Here is a 17,672-nt window from a genome sequence, read left to right as displayed (position 1 = left end):
GACATTCTTCCACAAGCCATGTGCAAGTGAAAAGAGAATTAATCAATAGCTGTGTACTATAGATATTGCCTTTGCTGTGCTCCAAACACATACCGTGGAAGAAAAGAAAAGAAAAAAAGACTCAATTTTTCGGAAAAAGTCCCATATTTATTGCATTGATGTAACTTCACTTTTCAAAAGTGGACATAAAGTTATTACAACATTCATTATCATAATTCAAATGTATACACAGTGTTCTGTTCTACAATGTATGTACTGGATATCAAAATTTCTATGTCTAACTTCTGACTCTTCAAAATGAATACTCCTTTGAAAAATACTATAGACATAGTAGTGCTATGAACCTGAAAACAAACAAAAACTGATACACAAACACTGACATAATCACATGTTTGCCTGTCATTTTGAGCTGAGTAACGTGAGCTGATTGTTACATGTGCAATCAGAAATAGAATCCATCGGTAGTACAAACTATATAAATATCAGACCCCATGAAGACAAAGTATTATGTGATTTCTAGTTATTACTGGCTATCAAATCACACACGATGAAAATGAATCAATGTACATCTAATGAACTGATATGTACTGTGTGCTCAACGCATGTGCTGGCCACACACCCACACCCACCCACCTACACATACACACACACACACACACACACACACACCTGAAAATGCTCACTGGTTTTCGTTCATTCCTACACAAGGCGCTAACAGAAATGAGACGTCCGTGGTTTCTTCTATTTTGGGTCCTGAAGTGGAAACAGTTGAGTGGAGAATGTATAAACAAGGGGGAGGAAATGGTGGTTCTATGGCCCCCCGCTGTAGGAATAATCTGCCTTGTTATGCATCACCAGTTTGTTGTCAACAAAGTAGAAGCTGTCAGACTGCGTCTCATAGGGATGCAGGATCATCTCACGCACTGAGAGAGAACACAACATATTTGTGATGTAGGCTTGGGAGCTTTGTGAACTTGTGAATATACAGTAATGCAAGTGATTATGGAAAGCAATTTGATCATTCACACTACTAACAGATTAAGGTCCACGTATTAGTATACTTTTTGTCCTGGCTAGTTAGACATTTCAGTGCACAACAACTATCTAATTCGTAACAGCTTTCTCCTAGACAGAATCGGGCACGTTGACTGGTAACTAAATGCTACTCGTCAACCGATACTTTGCTCTAGCTGACAACTTCATGAGTGTCCACTGTTGGGCAAGTTACTTCAAAACTGTAATGCATTATTTATTACTTATTACTGTCATTCCAAAGATATTAGTCACAATATAATATTCCTGTATTTGAAATGTAAGGCATTACACTACGATTGCATGACTTTTACATTACTCTCACCTGGAAAGATATATTTGGCATTCTTAATGTAGCTCATTATGCTCATTACACCGCCAATAGAATGACCTTAAACTAAATTTAAGTAAACTTACATGCTCAAAATTATCCCAAAATAAGTATTATTCCTCCCTGGGACTTGTAAATGAGGCCTAGATTGCTGGAAATATAAAATGAAAACGTACAGATAAAACAACCTCAAAAAAGTTCTATGCATACCAACAATACACCAGCGCCATCTCAAGGAAACCAAATGAATTGAGATGTCATGTTAACAACTGCTTCAAATAATATTATAAATTTAAAGGGTTTACGAGCAAATGTTTAGCAATATATTATAATGCATGTAATGTGCATTACTGTCATTTGTACCAAGTGAAATATTGCTAGTTTTTGAGTGTAATGCCTTGCTCTACCGCCTTGCAGCAAAAACAGTAATTACATTACATTACGACTTCCAAGCCCCCCCCCCCCCCCCCCTAATGGCCTGATCCTCTCCTCACTTCAACATACTGGTCTTTATAGTTTATTATTATTTTCACCAGCGCACTGAAATGTCTTACAGTGGTGGCATACGGTTTTGGGGAGAAAAAAAAATCCCTTACAATGATAACAGTGTTTCTATCAGTGCACCCTAATCATTCTACCAACTATGGCAGTGGTGTAGTACTGTACAGTCTCGTGAAAAGAACAAATTAACTAATTAGGTATATTCCACTAGATGGCAGAAGGTACAGTACTTGTGTATTAACCTGTTGCCAAAGTAGCTCAGAAGAACATTATGGCTTTCTGTCAGTACATATTCAGTATTACCTGTGTCAAACAGGTGCAAATTTCTCTCTGATTGATTCATAACAATTGTAAATAAACTATAACAAATCATCATTGTGTGAGTATTCATTCTCTTTGTGGCATTTTTGATTGGAGCGAGCCGGGGGGTGGAATTAAAAAAAGAAAAAGGCCTGGGTCAATATAGGTTTGGAGGCCCAGCTACAATGTACTAGCGAGTGAGGATTAAGAGCACACTAGTACTTGAGCATGAGCTGGATCTGAATTTTCATATCCGATGTGTGTGACTGCACTTACTGATGTCCTCCGAAAGTGCAGGGAACTCGTAGATGTGCTCGCATGTGTTCTTGCTGCTCGGCATGCAGAAGCCAAACTCAAAGTCAAAGCTTTTAAGCAGCTGGTCTCGAAAGTAATGTCTCTCGATCATACGAAAGTTGTTTATGGGTGTGTCGCCCACCGTGAACTCCACCCTGCACACAACAAGCACACCCAGATCATTTGGGAAACAAGAAGGATAGACTCAGCATGTGTTTTCTGACTTTTTCGACAACGCAATAGCACACTTATTTAGCCATTTTCAGCAGTAAAAGTTATGTTATGGACAGCATGTTTGTACACACTTGTTGGGACTGTGTTGTAAAATATCACGGCAGCACGGTATTGAAATTACAGCTCGAAAATATACAAGCTTTTTGCTAAATAGCAATTTTTCTACATTATAAAAACTGTTCCAATAACAAACATTTACCATGCAAACCTAAATAAATATGTAAATAAAATCAAAACAAACCATCAGTGAGCAAAACGGATTTTGCTCAACAATTAAAGTATACACGGATTCTTTCTGATTGAACACGTCAAATTTCAACTGAAATATGGGCACTTAGTATACAATGACAATATTAAAAAAAAAGAGTGATTTGAACTAAACTACCATTGAGTGGTGATAGTTTATCATAGTGTAGCCATAGGAGCAAAGTTATATTGTTACTAAAGCCCACAAAGCAGGAAATGGACAATGTGATTGGGTGCTGCAGCTGAGGAGACTCAATGAAACAAGGCTCCCGCTGCACACTTGCAGTTGCCCTCAATGGGCAGATGATGCGAGAGGGAAAAACAAACTTACCACTTTTGACAGACTTGGACAGTTTTAAATATCCTTGACTTTTAAAATCTGCATATTGGCTGTGATGAACTGTCAATATTTTTAAGTTTAGCTCATGTTTTCTTTTTTCGGTGTGGTTGCTTTGCAGTTACCATTGACCAGCACTTCTCAGAAACATTGACAGCTTGTCTGTTCTGTATGTTCTCGTTTGTCAGCCCACGCAACCTCCTACTACATCCTGTTCGAGTCTTCTAGAAGAACAGCAGGACTGAGAGCTTCCTTTCATTTTTGACACACACTCTCTCGCTCTCTTTTTCTCTTTCTCTCTCCCACGCTATCATCCAGTCTTATTGTTTTAATTCCCTCTTGCCTCTCACACAAGTACAAGGCAAACTTACGTGGCTCCGACCTGCCGCAACTGTAGGAAGGCGGGGGTGAACTGGTAGCGAACAAAGCGCCCGGCGTTGGGGTCACATTGCTTTCTGCCACCTGCTATGAATAAATGATATGATTATGAGATTGGAAGAAATAGTTTAAACCATCAAATGCAACCTCTGATTTCCAACATACAGGAAACTTTTTGTAAGATTAAACCCTTTCTCTCATGCTTACACTTAGACGGGGTTTGTTTTTTTTTAATTTTTTTAATTACTACAGTAAAATACTATATGATTTTTAGGTGTTGTAGTATAACACAGAGGATAAAATAGAAAAAGTATTACATACTACATAATACATCTACACTATACCGTATTTTTCGCACTACAAGGCGCACCAGGCCTATTTAACAACTGTTTTCATATATATGGGGTGACCGCATTACAAGGCACATAGAATAGAAGCTACAGTAGCGGCTGTGGTTGTGTTATGCATCCACTAGATGGAACTGCTCTAAAGGGAATGTCAACTAAACAGTCACATAAGTCAAACTTTATTATTGGGTTTTAAGCAGTCTCACAAATCCATTCACTTCCAAAATTAATAAACAGCTGTTTTGTTTTAGTACTTTCTGAAGAATGGGGGGGGGGGAAGTACCTCTGGATTACATCAAAAGACTGTTTAGATCAATGCCTGGATGAATCAAATGTTTAAAAGATTAGAATTATGATTCAATTAAATATTAAACTTAAAATTTGTAATCAAATTTCAATCAAAAACCCCATATATAATGTTTATGATTTAAAAAGAGTTTTGGGATTGATATTATACATTCTTTGTCTCTGTATAAATTGCTTGAAAATTGGAGCATATGTTGTACAGTATACACAAATTTCAAACAGGGTGTTATATAAATTTCAATTGTAAAAACATACATTTATAAATGAAATACAGAGGTTACAAACTGAAGAATTTACTTGGCGATTAAACTATTTAATTTTTTTGTTCCCAAAAAATTAAGAACCTCGATTTGTGCGCTGCATAAGGTGCACCAGATTATGAGGCGCACTGTCACCTTTTGAGAATTTCAAAGGGTTTTAGGTGCGTCTTATAGTGCGAAAAATAACAGTACTACTAGGGCAATATTGTGAATGTGTTATTTTGCAAATGCTCTGGTAGCCGGTCACGTTTATCAGCACCCAGGAAGTAGTTCCCAGTTTTGAAAATATTGCTGACCTGTAGTGAGCATGACAAAAAAATGACCTAATTTGGTCACAGTTATGAGCTGACCTGGTGCTGGAGGTTTAGTGATCTCAAAAAGGACTGTTCCTGTTTCCATATCACGGATCTTAAATCTGGTGAAGTCGATCATGTGGACGTTTTCCTCAGGCGAACAAAGGTAGTCTGAAACAGAGGGGGAAAAAAGGTTGCATTTACTAAGAACGCTATTGATGTTATTTGTGTGTATGTGTTGTTTTTTTTAATGACTGTACAAATATAGTGTCTCCTCTGACAAATCACACGTCAATTTTCTCTCCAGCTTGAGTAGAGGGAGGAAGCTCCCCAGTCTGATTGCTAGTCCATCGCAGGCTACATTTTTTATAGGCAAACAACGATTCACATTTACATTCACACTTATGACTTATCATCAATAAACCTGACAAGCATATTTTTGGAATGTGCGAGGCTAACAAAACGGCTGCAGAACATCCATATAAGCACAAGGAGCACATTGCAGTCACAGTCACCATACAGAAAGGTAGAAGTCCAGATTCAAACCAAGAACCTTTTGCCTGTGAGGTAGTTCTGCTTATCACATGCATCCCTATGCTGCCCTACAGTTCTTTATATCAAGAGGCGTGAATATCAACAATTCAGCCAGTGCAGCGCACCGGGGTGCCAGAAACTGCCTCGAGTTCTCGTCTAAAAAAAAAAAAAGGCAAGATTTCTTTTGTATCCCTCTGAGATGCAAACTAAGTGAATGCTAAATTCATTATTTTATGCGGTTATAGTGTCTGTCATTTCTGACAAATTACGACTTTGATATCTCGCTTCAACGATGTGGTGACTGGCGTATTTTTTTCCTAAATCATCCTGTTTACTAGAAATCGAGTCCAAATGAAGAAAGCTGTTGCCTATGTAATGTGTAAATTCATAAAACATATGATACAAGCCAAATGTCATTTTATAATCGGGGCTGTAGGACCATCGCAGCACTTGCTCAATAGGGCAGCCACTCAGAGGGGATGGATAGATATCCACAGTTTGTGGTCGACCACTTGTTTGAAAATGTGCAAGAAACATTTCCTTTTTTTCTAAACGAGTCCATCACATTTCAAAATGTATTGTGCAGCTTGGCTTCAAATGTTGTTCTGTTGGCATTTAAGTGAACAGGAGCTGATGCGCGCTTCTTTTTGTTAAGTACTGAAATTAGTGGGACTAAAACCGAAATTTCAAAGCCCTTCATTGTGTTTTATGTCGCAATGAGCCTTTTAAAAATATTCAAACACATTTAAAGGTTGTAAAATATAGTATAATAGATTGGAACATTCTTTTCTGGTATTTTGAATAAAATTCATAATATTAAAAGCGCAGGCCCTCCAAAAATCGTTCATTACGAGGGGCAGTGGCTGTGCGTGCGCATGTGTGTGTGTGTGTGTGTACTTGAGCTTGTGTCCAGGGCAGGGATCTGTGGGCACAAAAATAAAAATTGCACCGAGGTTTGTCGCCATGATGTTATGCCATTATTTTTGTGGACTTTTCCGATGGTCTGCATGGGAAAACTGCTATGATGAGCCCCTTTTTACCCCATTAGACTGTGCGTGTGTGTACGTGTGCGTGAAACACTCCATGGGAGGAGGATTAGATATAAGAGGCTTATTGTGTTTTACCATCACATGGACAAACCAGTGGCAGTGAACACACCTTGGAAAGTCTATTTTGCCTGTCCCAGGTTGCTTAATATACCGGTACCGGACATTCTCATTTACAATAGTTTTTCATTGCAGAAAGAAAAACAAACTCGAGGAAAACATCCGAGGAAGCCACAATGTGTGCTGAGCTGGATATGGACACAAATAATCCACGGAGAATCATCTTAGTATTTGTGAGGGTTAGAGAGCAGATGGTCCACACGAGCTTAAGTCACCTGCTTGAAGATATTTATAGACCTTTTAATAAAATAAAGCACACCACAGTTCACACCTGTGCTTAAAATGCCCTACACATAACAAGGTTACAAAGAGTGCTATTTATGCTGATTTATTGGACTGTTTCTATTTGCATGCCTCTACTTTACTGGTTGGCTCCAAAAGACATTGCAAATGCATTCTGTCCAGTGGTAAACATCGAACGTGCAATCATTAAGATCCTGTTTTTGCAATTTTAGAAGCATATTATACTCTTTGTTGCAGTTTATTATCCTGAGAATGCTCTGTTTGGCATTTTGGTGAGAGTGGACATTCTGGACATGTCGCAAGTCAATTGCAGAGCACATACAGACCAGGATGTACATGGACTGTACATGAATAGTACTAAATGATAAGTAGAAAGACTACAAACAAATGACAGTGGAAACAATCAACATAGAGCCAGCAGAACTTGACATATTGTCATTTTATTCCATTCCTACTAGGTGTCTTTAACATATTTTCTCCTCACAAGTTCATCTTAAAGAAGAAAAAGTATTCAGTGATTAAAAAAGTGAATATAAAAAGGCAACACACCATTGTTCAAATGGGCATTTTCTATGAATCGAAAAAAAAAGAAAAATAGAGCACGGAAATGTATGTGAATATAGATCTGTATACTGTATATTGAATATTTAGTTATGCCTTCATGTTGAAATAGGCTTAGTTTCAGTGGAATTTCTGTGCTAAACATGGTGCACATATTTCTCTTTTTCCCTTGCAAACACCCAAAGTCTCATTTATGTTGCCCTCCAAAAACTCTCTAAGAAGGTTTAGAACAGCCGCTTTAATGCCACACACTCTATTGCCAGTTTGTTGAGGGGACTGTGAGAAATTGTGTATGAGCCTTCAATTTAGACTGCAACTCCAAGCAAATTCCAAGCTCATTTCATGTGCCCTTCAATTGACCAACAACCAGTTCAGGGGATAGGCACCAGCAAGCCTGCGACCCTAGTGAGGATAGCCGGTTCTAGGAAGTGGATGTATGGAAGTTGTCAATTATGTTTTTTAAGGTTTTCTACTCTTGTTCCATGTGGAATAGATGCTGTATGATTGTGTGTAAAACCTCTGCTGAGCTTCCAGAGACTACTGGTCTTTTGATGGATTTTAGTTCAGCAGTCAGTGTACTCCGCTACTCGGTGGTGGGAGTCCCGAGTGCGTGGATGGTGCAGGCACGCCATCAGTCACACATGTGCCCCTTTTTAAGATTGAACACATGCTAAAGCTCACTGCACACCCCCTGCTCTAAATGACAAAAAGCTTCCTGTGTTGTACGGCATGTTTACATGGATATGGCACTTTTTCTACCTTAGTTGCTCAAAGGTGCTAACCCTTTCACTCCCGTTGGAACAATGCGTGCCTGCACTTTTGAAAAAATGCCAGTGGGTATAGGAATGGTGGCAATAAGATGAAATGGCATCCCAGCGGTTCATTACACACCTATCTACAGATTCTTGTGGTTTTATAGCAACTTTTCCATACACAACATTCAGTGCTGAGCTCGCTGTCAACAAGATAGGTTGTGTTGTGCAACTTCTTGTGAATTCATGCTCTAGTACTGCGGAAATACATTGATGATATATACTATATATGTGTGTGTTACTGTAGATTACACTGAATACTATGTATTGTAGGTGTTTGATGATCATTTTTACTTCTCTGGCACGTTTATATTATTATTATTATTATTATTATTATTATTATTATTATTATTATTATTATTATTGTTATTATAAAATGATGGGACAGATGGGACAAAAAATCCCAGGGTCTGTAACCTAATCTATGGAAGCGGGGACTTTTTTAAACTAATTTTCCAAGTATTCTAGACGTATAAATGAGTAATGAATGCCATAAGTTTTATTTTTTTCAACGTCACAGCATGGCTCTCACCGTTTTTACTGAAGGGCTAATCCACATCATAAACTTTTATATGCTGACTCATCTATAATGTGGCTACATGATAACTCTTAATATTTTTGTGTCCAGCCTGTAGTATAAAAACTAAGAATAAGCCATACAGTATGAACTATTTCTTTTCAAATAAAATGGCTATTTTATGTGAACATGCAACATTCATTGCTGACGATTATGTCATATCACTGTCACACTGAAAGTCCATGAATCAGAATTCCAAATTTGGGATTTCATGGGATTGTACTGTAGGTAAATAGGCTAATCAAAATTTTAAGAACACAAATATTGTTGAGTGAACTGCAATCCCAATAGCAGTTAAACCAGGGGCATGAACAGAGTTGGCCAAGGGGCGGTCCATCTAGGGAGTGTAAATGCACTTATGTTGGACACAATGGTTTTCACTAGGTCATGAATGTATAAATGATGTGTAAATGTGTAAACTGCTTGTGTATATTGTACACGATATTGCTTTATATATTATTATAATCGTTTTGGTATTTTTTTTTTATGTAACTCTTGTATCTGAACTCATTACAGCTAATTCCTTCCGATGACATTATGTAAAATAATTGCTACACTTACACACAAACGCACGCAATCATGCACACACAAACCCCAAAAAAGCTCCACTTGATTTCCTTCGCCATGGTCACCTAGCAACCCTTGTGATAGTGGTACCAGCTCACTTAGCTTCTTCTTTGCCCTCATCCACCTGACTGCTCTGCTCAATTGGTGTGCCGCAGCAAATAAAAGGCAATTCCGGGCTAGGCGAAGACGCTATGCAAATGAAGTGTTTCACTTCAGGGAGTTGATGAAGGTACATACCTGAGGCCTTCTTTTTTTGGTGTTCCCACATCTCCGGAGAACAAATGGTATTATCAAAAGACAAGTATATTTAGAATATTAACATGATAATTGTCAAAGGGAAAAGAACACCAGATGCAGTAGAAATGAGCTGTAGTGCCTCATTGTGTTTTTTTCCACAAATATTCATGATTCATCCTCAGCTATACTTTATGAAACCCACTTATTCACACTGCATTTTCTTTTATAAACCCAAATTATCCAAAATAGCGCAAAAGATATGGCTAGATAGGAAAGTAGTAATTGGTATCCACTCTAACCAGAAAAAAGTTGAAGTGGCACATCTTTATTGAGTGAACTTTTGTCTGGGTATTTCACACATGTATCAGCAAGCCTTTTTTTTTAATGTAATTTGTACGATCTTCAAGAAGATATTAAACAGATTTGATTAAAGCTGTTGGTACAGCGCCTGTTTAAATGTATCTTACATTATATTTATGTTTGAAGTTTAGAATGTGGGGCTTTTCATCCACATTAAACCTTAAAACACCTTTAGGAATTTCTGGCAAGTACTGTCCCCCTGCTGTACATACCAACAATCTCCAATGGTCCTCATGGCTACTTTGTACAGTAGGCTAGGTTGGCAAGACAGAAACCGTTTCTGGAAACCTATATGACATCTCTCAAAATCAGAATTATTTTTCTGGTTGGCTTATTTTCGAAAGTCATACCTATTTTGTTCATACAAATAGGTCCTGGATGCAACACTGCTAAAGAGCAAAGTAAGATGCCACGTATAGCTCTTTAATCCCAGAGATTAGCGTGGAATTACAGACTTTCAGGCAAGGATTGACTTCTCACAACACATGTTTCAGTCCGTCGGACTCTGCCACCAACCTCTACCGAAGATAGGTGTGTGCGCTCATCACCCAGACTCTTACACACCCACATAATCCAGAGCCAGAGGCAGGCTGCAGTCACATTAACATTACAACTCAATGTTCACATAGTATAGTGCACCCCTGTATGGCAGGCTGTGCTATGTCTCACCTCGACAACAGCCGTAGGCACCTTGGCACACTGTTGGGTTCATTGGGAGGTTAAGGAAGATTTTATTGTTGCATGGCCAAATTACTCAGTAATTACACCTTTAGCAGTTAATTACTGCCTCATGTTAGGTGAAGACTTTGAGAAGATTTTGAAAAGACTCTTGGAAGACTACCATCTCATGCTATTTTAAATCCAAAGATTGCTTTTTTTTTTTGTCAGTCCCAGACTGACATTTCGTAAAGTCTGTGAATTTTGCAGGTTCACAAATTAAAAGAGTACAACTAGTTTCTTGGCATTTTTTTCTGCCCAGAATGTAATTTTTTTTTCTTTTTTCTCTTTGCAGAAAACCAAAAAAGGAGAGGTTTTTGGCCAGGGCTGTCATAATGTGTTCAGCAATTTGTGCTAGAGCTAGAAAATCTCCTCTAGTAACCCGAGTACTTCAGTTAAAAAAAAAAAAAATGCTTGAAGAATTTTCTTCTTGCCCAAGATACCCGCTTATGAGAGAACGCACCAGAAAAATACATCAAGCCAATCACAGCAACAATTGTTATCTTCTGCAAGACAATAAAACAAAACGGTAAAGCAGTGAGAAGGCCAAATTAAAAATAAACCTTTATTTACCTAGTAATATATGGACAAAAATGCCTGAATACACTTTTATTTTGAAGTTGTTCCCAGCGACAAGTCCTAACAGCTAGATGTCTCTCTACTGCAACCGCTGCTACCAATACAAACAAGAACGCTGTTCTGAAATCATATTAAATTGCCAATTCAACTGCATTAACAAATAACTCAAACACACTGACGTTGACGATGATATACTGCATGTGTTGCCAGAGTTTACTGGTGGCATAAATTAGCTGCTAGCTAGCACAGCACGAGTTTGCCCTATAGGCAGCTTTGATAGACATAAATGACTCTGACGCTGTTGCCATTCCTACTGGTTACATATTGACAAACGATGCTGACTCAAACGTGCTGTTTCAGCCAGCAAATTCATCTCATAGACCAAAAGTTATGAGCGAGATTTGTCTAAAATCAAATGATGCTAGAGCGGAAAGAAGAATTCGGCTAGTAAGCAGTTTAAATCAAAATAAAAGGATAATAATCATAATTAAGTGAAAGTATGTTATTTGTCCTTCTGTTTTACACCAAGAGAAAAATACATATTTGTTATTTTTATCTATATATTTGATACAAATTTAACATAGGACATCCAAAGGCTAAAAATATTCAATAGTTGCGGTACTTATTTGAGCAGAACAAAAAGAAAAAAGCAGCAGAATGCGGGCATTGCTGTTTATACAGTAAAATACGGCAATATATATGAATGAAATATGTAACTTTTACATACTTGAATATTTTTATGTTTTTTTTTTTTAATTATATTGCATTTCAATATCATTATAATTATTGCTTAGGTCACGGGTGGGGTTCACCCCACTCGGGATTCTTACCTACAGCAGCACCCATCACTGGCTTGGGAGAGTAATGCACTGATTGCTGAGCTAAAATTCCCAACCGTTGGTAAAGCATTTAGTCCAAAAAAGCACAGGAGGTGTCAATGTTGGAGCACAGCTCGAGCTGTTAAATTCAGTTATATCTTGACCTTTTAAGTGGTGAAGCTCGACTGTCGTGATAGAGTAGAAAGGGTGCCCTGTTGTGACCACAGTTCTACCAACCGCTACTCATTCTGGACGTTCCATTTTCACAGAGCACTTGCGCTTTGGGCACTGTTATCCTCTTCACTCATGCTGCTCTCGAGTACCATCTCACACTGAATGTTTATGATGACAGGAGAATGCTGAAAAACTTCCAGTCTTTAGCCTGGGAATACGTTAGGTGTGACACCAAAAATTCAATATTTAAAAAAAAAAACATTTTCTCCCAACATTTTTGAGATTGTTTGTTAGCCAGTAAATTTTTAAATCATTTTTTTAAAATCAAATTTTAACAATTGTTTTATGCAGGGCGGTACTTGACTGGTTACACTGTCTGCCTCACTTTTCTGAGGTTACAAGTTCAAATCATGTCTCAGGTCATCCTTTGTGGTGTTTTACTTGCTTCTGCCTGAAACATGCATGTCAGGTTTATTAAAGCCTCTACACTTGTCTGTTGGTGTGAATGAGATCATGAATGGTTGTTTAGCTATATGTGTCATCTGATTGGCTGAAATTAGCCCAGGTGGTACCCTGTCTCTGCATCAAGCGTAAATGGGCTCCAGCTCACCTGTAATAAAAAATGATTGAATGAATGGAAAGTAATTAACTAAGACCACTTCCAAAATGTTTTGATATGTATGTAGTATGTGTGTCGACAAATACTGTACATAAATTGACGATAAAGAACATAGGTCATGACTTTTTTTTACAGTTGATGATGGATCAAATATGTATGGATCAATAAAAAAAGTTAACATTTAATTTAGTCACAAACACAGACATGGCCTAAGTATGGGGGAAACATTTCCAATCTCAACCAAAGGTTGGACCGTCTCCTCTGCAAGCTCGAAAAACACCAGCTGATATTATATACACAACATTGTCATTGCCTTATCTGCTCTTTTAAAAAATAATAAAAGAGAATGAGAATGAGAATGAGGTCCATTCTCATGACGGTTAATAGCAACAAAAAAGACAAATACCTATTGGACTAAAAACACCATGAGAGTCATCAGAAAACCAAACCAAACAAAACAAAGCAAAGCAAAGCAAAGCAAAGCAAAGCAAAGCAAAGCAAAGCAAAACAATAAATACATCAGCAACCAAATGTGTCTCAAACCCAACTTGTAACAATCTCTGGTTCGGAAGGTGACAAAAACAGACTGAGGACCATGATGATGTTCAATTTTTCCATTCTCAGCAGTGCTTTTATGCCGGAGGTGCGCTTGGCTGCCTGTGTTGCGTTTCAGTAATCGCACTGAGACACCATGACTAGCTGCCTCTGGGTTGCCCCTAAAACATGACCTTCCCTCTATTGGCTGAGGAAATCACTGCTCTGTTGACATCAGGCACCATTTTCCCGTCTTTTTCCTGAAAATGAGCAACTGAATGGTGCTATTATCTGTTCTCAACTCCTCAACAGCCAAACAAGAAAAACACTACCTTCAGAATATTTCAAATAAAAATATTCTCAAAGTATGGCCTCCACATTTATTCCCACCTTACAAAAAACACCTCAAATAGAAACCTACATTTTTCCATTTGGAAAAATAAACAAGCAAACAATTAAATGAATACATAATAATAATAATAATAATAATAATAATAATAATAATAATAATAATAATAATAATAATAATAATAATAAACCTTTCAATCTTGTCCATAGAGGATGTTGAAGACACCTACAATATTGGAATTCTAAGAGCAGGGGGACAACAGGGATCCTCCCTGTTGGAGTTGGTGGGTTCCTGATTTATGGTAATATTCTCCAGAGGGACAACGCTGGATTAGAAAACAAGAACCTGGTTTATTTTGAGTGGTGTGGGATGAGGACTTAATATTCAGACTCAAGCGAGCATTGAGTTCAGTCGCAAACTAGATGTGATTTTCGAGTTCTAGTACGAAACGGTTGTCATCATGGAGAGGGTAGCATTTACCTCGAAGAATTGATTCCTGATTTGGCTAATTGAAGCCCTGTTAAAAGTAACATGTTAAAAACTCCAGGGTGACCACAGTGTTAGTCAGCCTCTCCGCAAAAGAACATAAAGAAAAAAACAATTTGATTTCACGACATGTGCATCATTGGAAGAGGGCGAGAAAGAAATTTAGAAAGGAATGAATGCCTTAACTCAGAAAATGCAGGACAAAACACATAATTACAGGTATATTTTGGTTGTGAGATCATTAATTACCTACTGTGTGCCAAGTCAGTGCATAATATGGTGTTTCCGCCCTCCCAACATAATCCAGATTACATGTTGTCAGTGGTGAGGCGAGATTAGTGAACCATCATGCAGGCTGATTTAAGTATTATCTCAATGATGTAACCCTGATAAAGTTTCCCCACTCAGGGCTGGTCAAACAGTTTTTCTGTAGCTTGTTTATTTGATTACTCATCAGTTAATTTTAGTGTTCAACTACATCATTCGCAGTTTAGTTTTACTTGCAGTAATTTGCCCAAGGCAATTAACTGGGACAACCCCAACAAGTCAATTTTGGCTTCTGCAATTTCAAGGACAATGTGCACCTCGACTGACTTCAAAGGGGATGAAGGGGAGAAGTCTGAACAAGCTGGCAGTTGGCTATGTTCCGTCCTAGAACGGCACAGACGTCAAGTAGTGCCTCTTCTATTTTCGGAGGTCTTTCAAAACACCAGAAGAAAGAAAACTACACCCATTATCAAAGTTAGAATGTACAAAATAGGACCCTACATGCATTTGACCACAGCCGAAAGAGGACCACAAATATCTTAACATCTCTTACTTAGAGGGATACTAAAAATATTTGGTCATTATCAGCCATAAAAACATTATATCTTTTCTAAAATTCATTTTAAAACTTAATTATTTTTCAAGTTCAATTAATACTTTTAAAACATTATTTACCACTTGGTGTTAATTGAAAATGACATTGCATGTACTGAGGGCACAGGTGTTAACCAATCACAGCTCAGCTTCCAAATGTCACATGTCCAAACCCAGAAAAAAGGTGGGCAAGTCATCTGGGATAGGTTCGATTTCATCAGCTACCCAAATAATAAATAGTATTGAAACTGTATCAAAGGAATATAAAATTGGATGAATTAAGATGATTATTTAATTAAAACGATGAGCAGTTTGGTGTATAAATGATTATAATAAAATGATGAAACTTTTTCATTACCTTCTACTTCCTATATTACCCACACTCATAACTATTATGTAAATGTTGTATCGCAGTAAATTTGATGTCATGCAGTCTGTAACTTGAAAAGTTGTCTACACATCAGTCTTGAAGAAAAATATATGGTCGCAGATAGATTCCTGATCTCCCATGACGTCACTAAAAGCACAATTTCATCCACCTGTCTTCTGCACTTTTACCAAATGATTGCTTCTATCTTTCTGTTTGTCTTCATGTCCTCCACAGGTTTGTGTCCAACTTGGAGCGCCTGCTTGAGAAGTGAGCGGATGGAGACTTTTTGGTGTCGCTGTCCATGGTGCACCGATGAATGCAAATGTCGTATTGCAGAAAATTCGTTGTCGAGTGACACGCGGGGCACGGGAGCAGATGGGCACCCCTAATCTGAAGCAGCAAGGATTTATCCCATGTTCCCAAATTACCCGTCCAGGTTCCGAAAAGACACGGATACTTACTCTTGGTGATCTTTTGTAAGCCAAGCACATCCTCGGGCGTGATGACGCTGTTTCTGCGCAGTTCTTCCTCGGTGGTGACGGGGATGCCCATGTCTGACGAGTTGCAGCCTTGCTGCACTTTCATGTCCAGCGAGGAGCGCTTGAGCGTGGAGGCAAGTGGCGCTTTCCTGGCCGGAAGGGGAAGGAGCTTTCGGCGTCGTGGATTTAGCGGTGGCCGCGGGAGGCTTTTTGCTTGCGTCGAAGGCTGCAGGGAGCAGGCTCAGTGCCCGGGTCCAAAATAGCCCATTCTCCGTGCCTCGCTCGCACCTCCCTTCCTTCTTCTCCTCTCGATCCCGTAAAAGATCAAAATCAGCCTTTAGCTCCCTCCCTTCCTCCCTTGCTTCCTCCCTCCCTCCTTCAGTCGCTCAGGGCTCATCGGCTCTCACAACGGGCTAATCCAAATCCTGCGGCTTTAAACGAGCGCTACGCACCCCAGTCTCACAGTCTGCACTCGTCTGCTCGTCGACACTGTGCGGCCTTATTTTGACGCCCCCCATCTCTTTCTCTCTCTCGCTCTCTCTCTCCCTCTCCCCCCCTCTCTCTCGCTCTCTCTCTTTCTCTCTCTCTCTCTCTCTCTCTCTCTCTCTCTAATATATAATTACTGTATATATATATATATATAATATATATATAATTACTGCCTCTTTCGAGTTGTCCTGGTAGGGACCGTGATTTGCTAAAGGGCACCTCGAAACGATCTTAGAAGCAGACTAGCATCTCTCCTACAAATCCTTCACCATGGATTCGCACCATGACCAACTGGCTCCAAATGACCTTACAAGGCCAGGTAAACGAAAGGTCGGCATTGCCTTCAATTGCCTCACCGAGGTGACTAAAATGTATAACCAACATAATAAATAAATAAATGATACACTGAATTGCCTGTAGTTGTGACATTTACTCGGCTATTACTTGGATACAACAGTGATTTTCAAAGAGGGGTCCGTAGCCTGACTGCAGGGGGGTCTATGAAATAAATTTGGTCATTAATTAAAAATAAATAAATAATAATAATAAATATAATAATAAATATAATATATAATATAATATATAATATAATATATAATATAATATATAATATAATATATAATATAATATATAATATATATATAATATAATATATATATATAATAAAATATATATATATATATATATATATATTTGTGTTAATTTCACTTTATTTTATATTACATTTTATATTAAATTGTGAAAGTATTCATAATTCTTCATAAAGCAAACCATTCAACCAGTTGAATATAGATTTTAAAATGTATTAATTTTGAAATTTCTCAAAATGCGTTTTGTGTCTACAATTGCATGCTAACGAGGCAATAAAGCTAGCAAAACTAAAGCAGCATTTTATTTTATAATGCTTTTTTTGACTAGCTAGTTGGCTGTAACCTGTTTGGGGGAAATCGACCTAGTTTGTTATGAGTGCAATGTGCACGCTTTATTTTCTAAACTTCAGTACAGCTGAAGACTAACAAATATACTTGTAAAATTGAATATGTTGGTGAATAAAAAGGTCACTTATGTTTGGCTTAAATATTTTGTTTTGTTTTGTTTCCACAAACATTTGCAATAGGTGTCTTTGCAAATGTGCTTTCTAAAAGGGGTCCCTGACTCCAAACTCCTGTTTTTATAGATCAAATCTCTGAATAAATTGGGCTACCCTGAAAAAATTGGTGAAAATATAATACAATTAAATTGTATCGAATCCTCGTAATCAACCATAAAAAATTAAATACA

At 38.0% G+C, this 17,672-nt stretch overlaps 1 protein-coding gene across 2 annotated transcripts; it reads right to left on the bottom strand.

The window, feature by feature from the left end:
- Nucleotides 1-125: 125 nt before the first annotated feature.
- unc119a1 (unc-119 lipid binding chaperone a1) lies at nucleotides 126-16,381 on the bottom strand. 2 transcript variants are annotated; one of them, XM_088426820.1, is made up of 5 exons: nucleotides 15,885-16,381; nucleotides 4,917-5,030; nucleotides 3,647-3,740; nucleotides 2,441-2,613; nucleotides 126-923 (listed from the first exon to the last, which is right to left on the bottom strand). In XM_088426820.1, the coding sequence occupies exons 1-5, from the start codon at nucleotides 16,006-16,008 to the stop codon at nucleotides 811-813; spliced, it is 618 nt and encodes a 205-aa protein (XP_088282946.1). In that variant the 5' UTR covers nucleotides 16,009-16,381; the 3' UTR covers nucleotides 126-810. The 2 variants fall into 2 exon arrangements, with proteins under 2 accessions (XP_088282946.1, XP_088282947.1); XM_088426821.1 differs by having other exon boundaries at nucleotides 3,647-3,737; nucleotides 15,885-16,380.
- Between the last annotated feature and the right edge of the window lie 1,291 nt (nucleotides 16,382-17,672).

The sequence above is a fragment of the Hippichthys cyanospilos genome, chromosome 11, assembly GCF_059441005.1.
Source record: "Hippichthys cyanospilos isolate Australia breed blue-spotted pipefish chromosome 11, RoL_Hcya_1.0, whole genome shotgun sequence".
NCBI classification, from domain to species: domain Eukaryota; kingdom Metazoa; phylum Chordata; class Actinopteri; order Syngnathiformes; family Syngnathidae; genus Hippichthys; species Hippichthys cyanospilos.
This window is presented reverse-complemented; position numbering and strand designations above follow the sequence as displayed.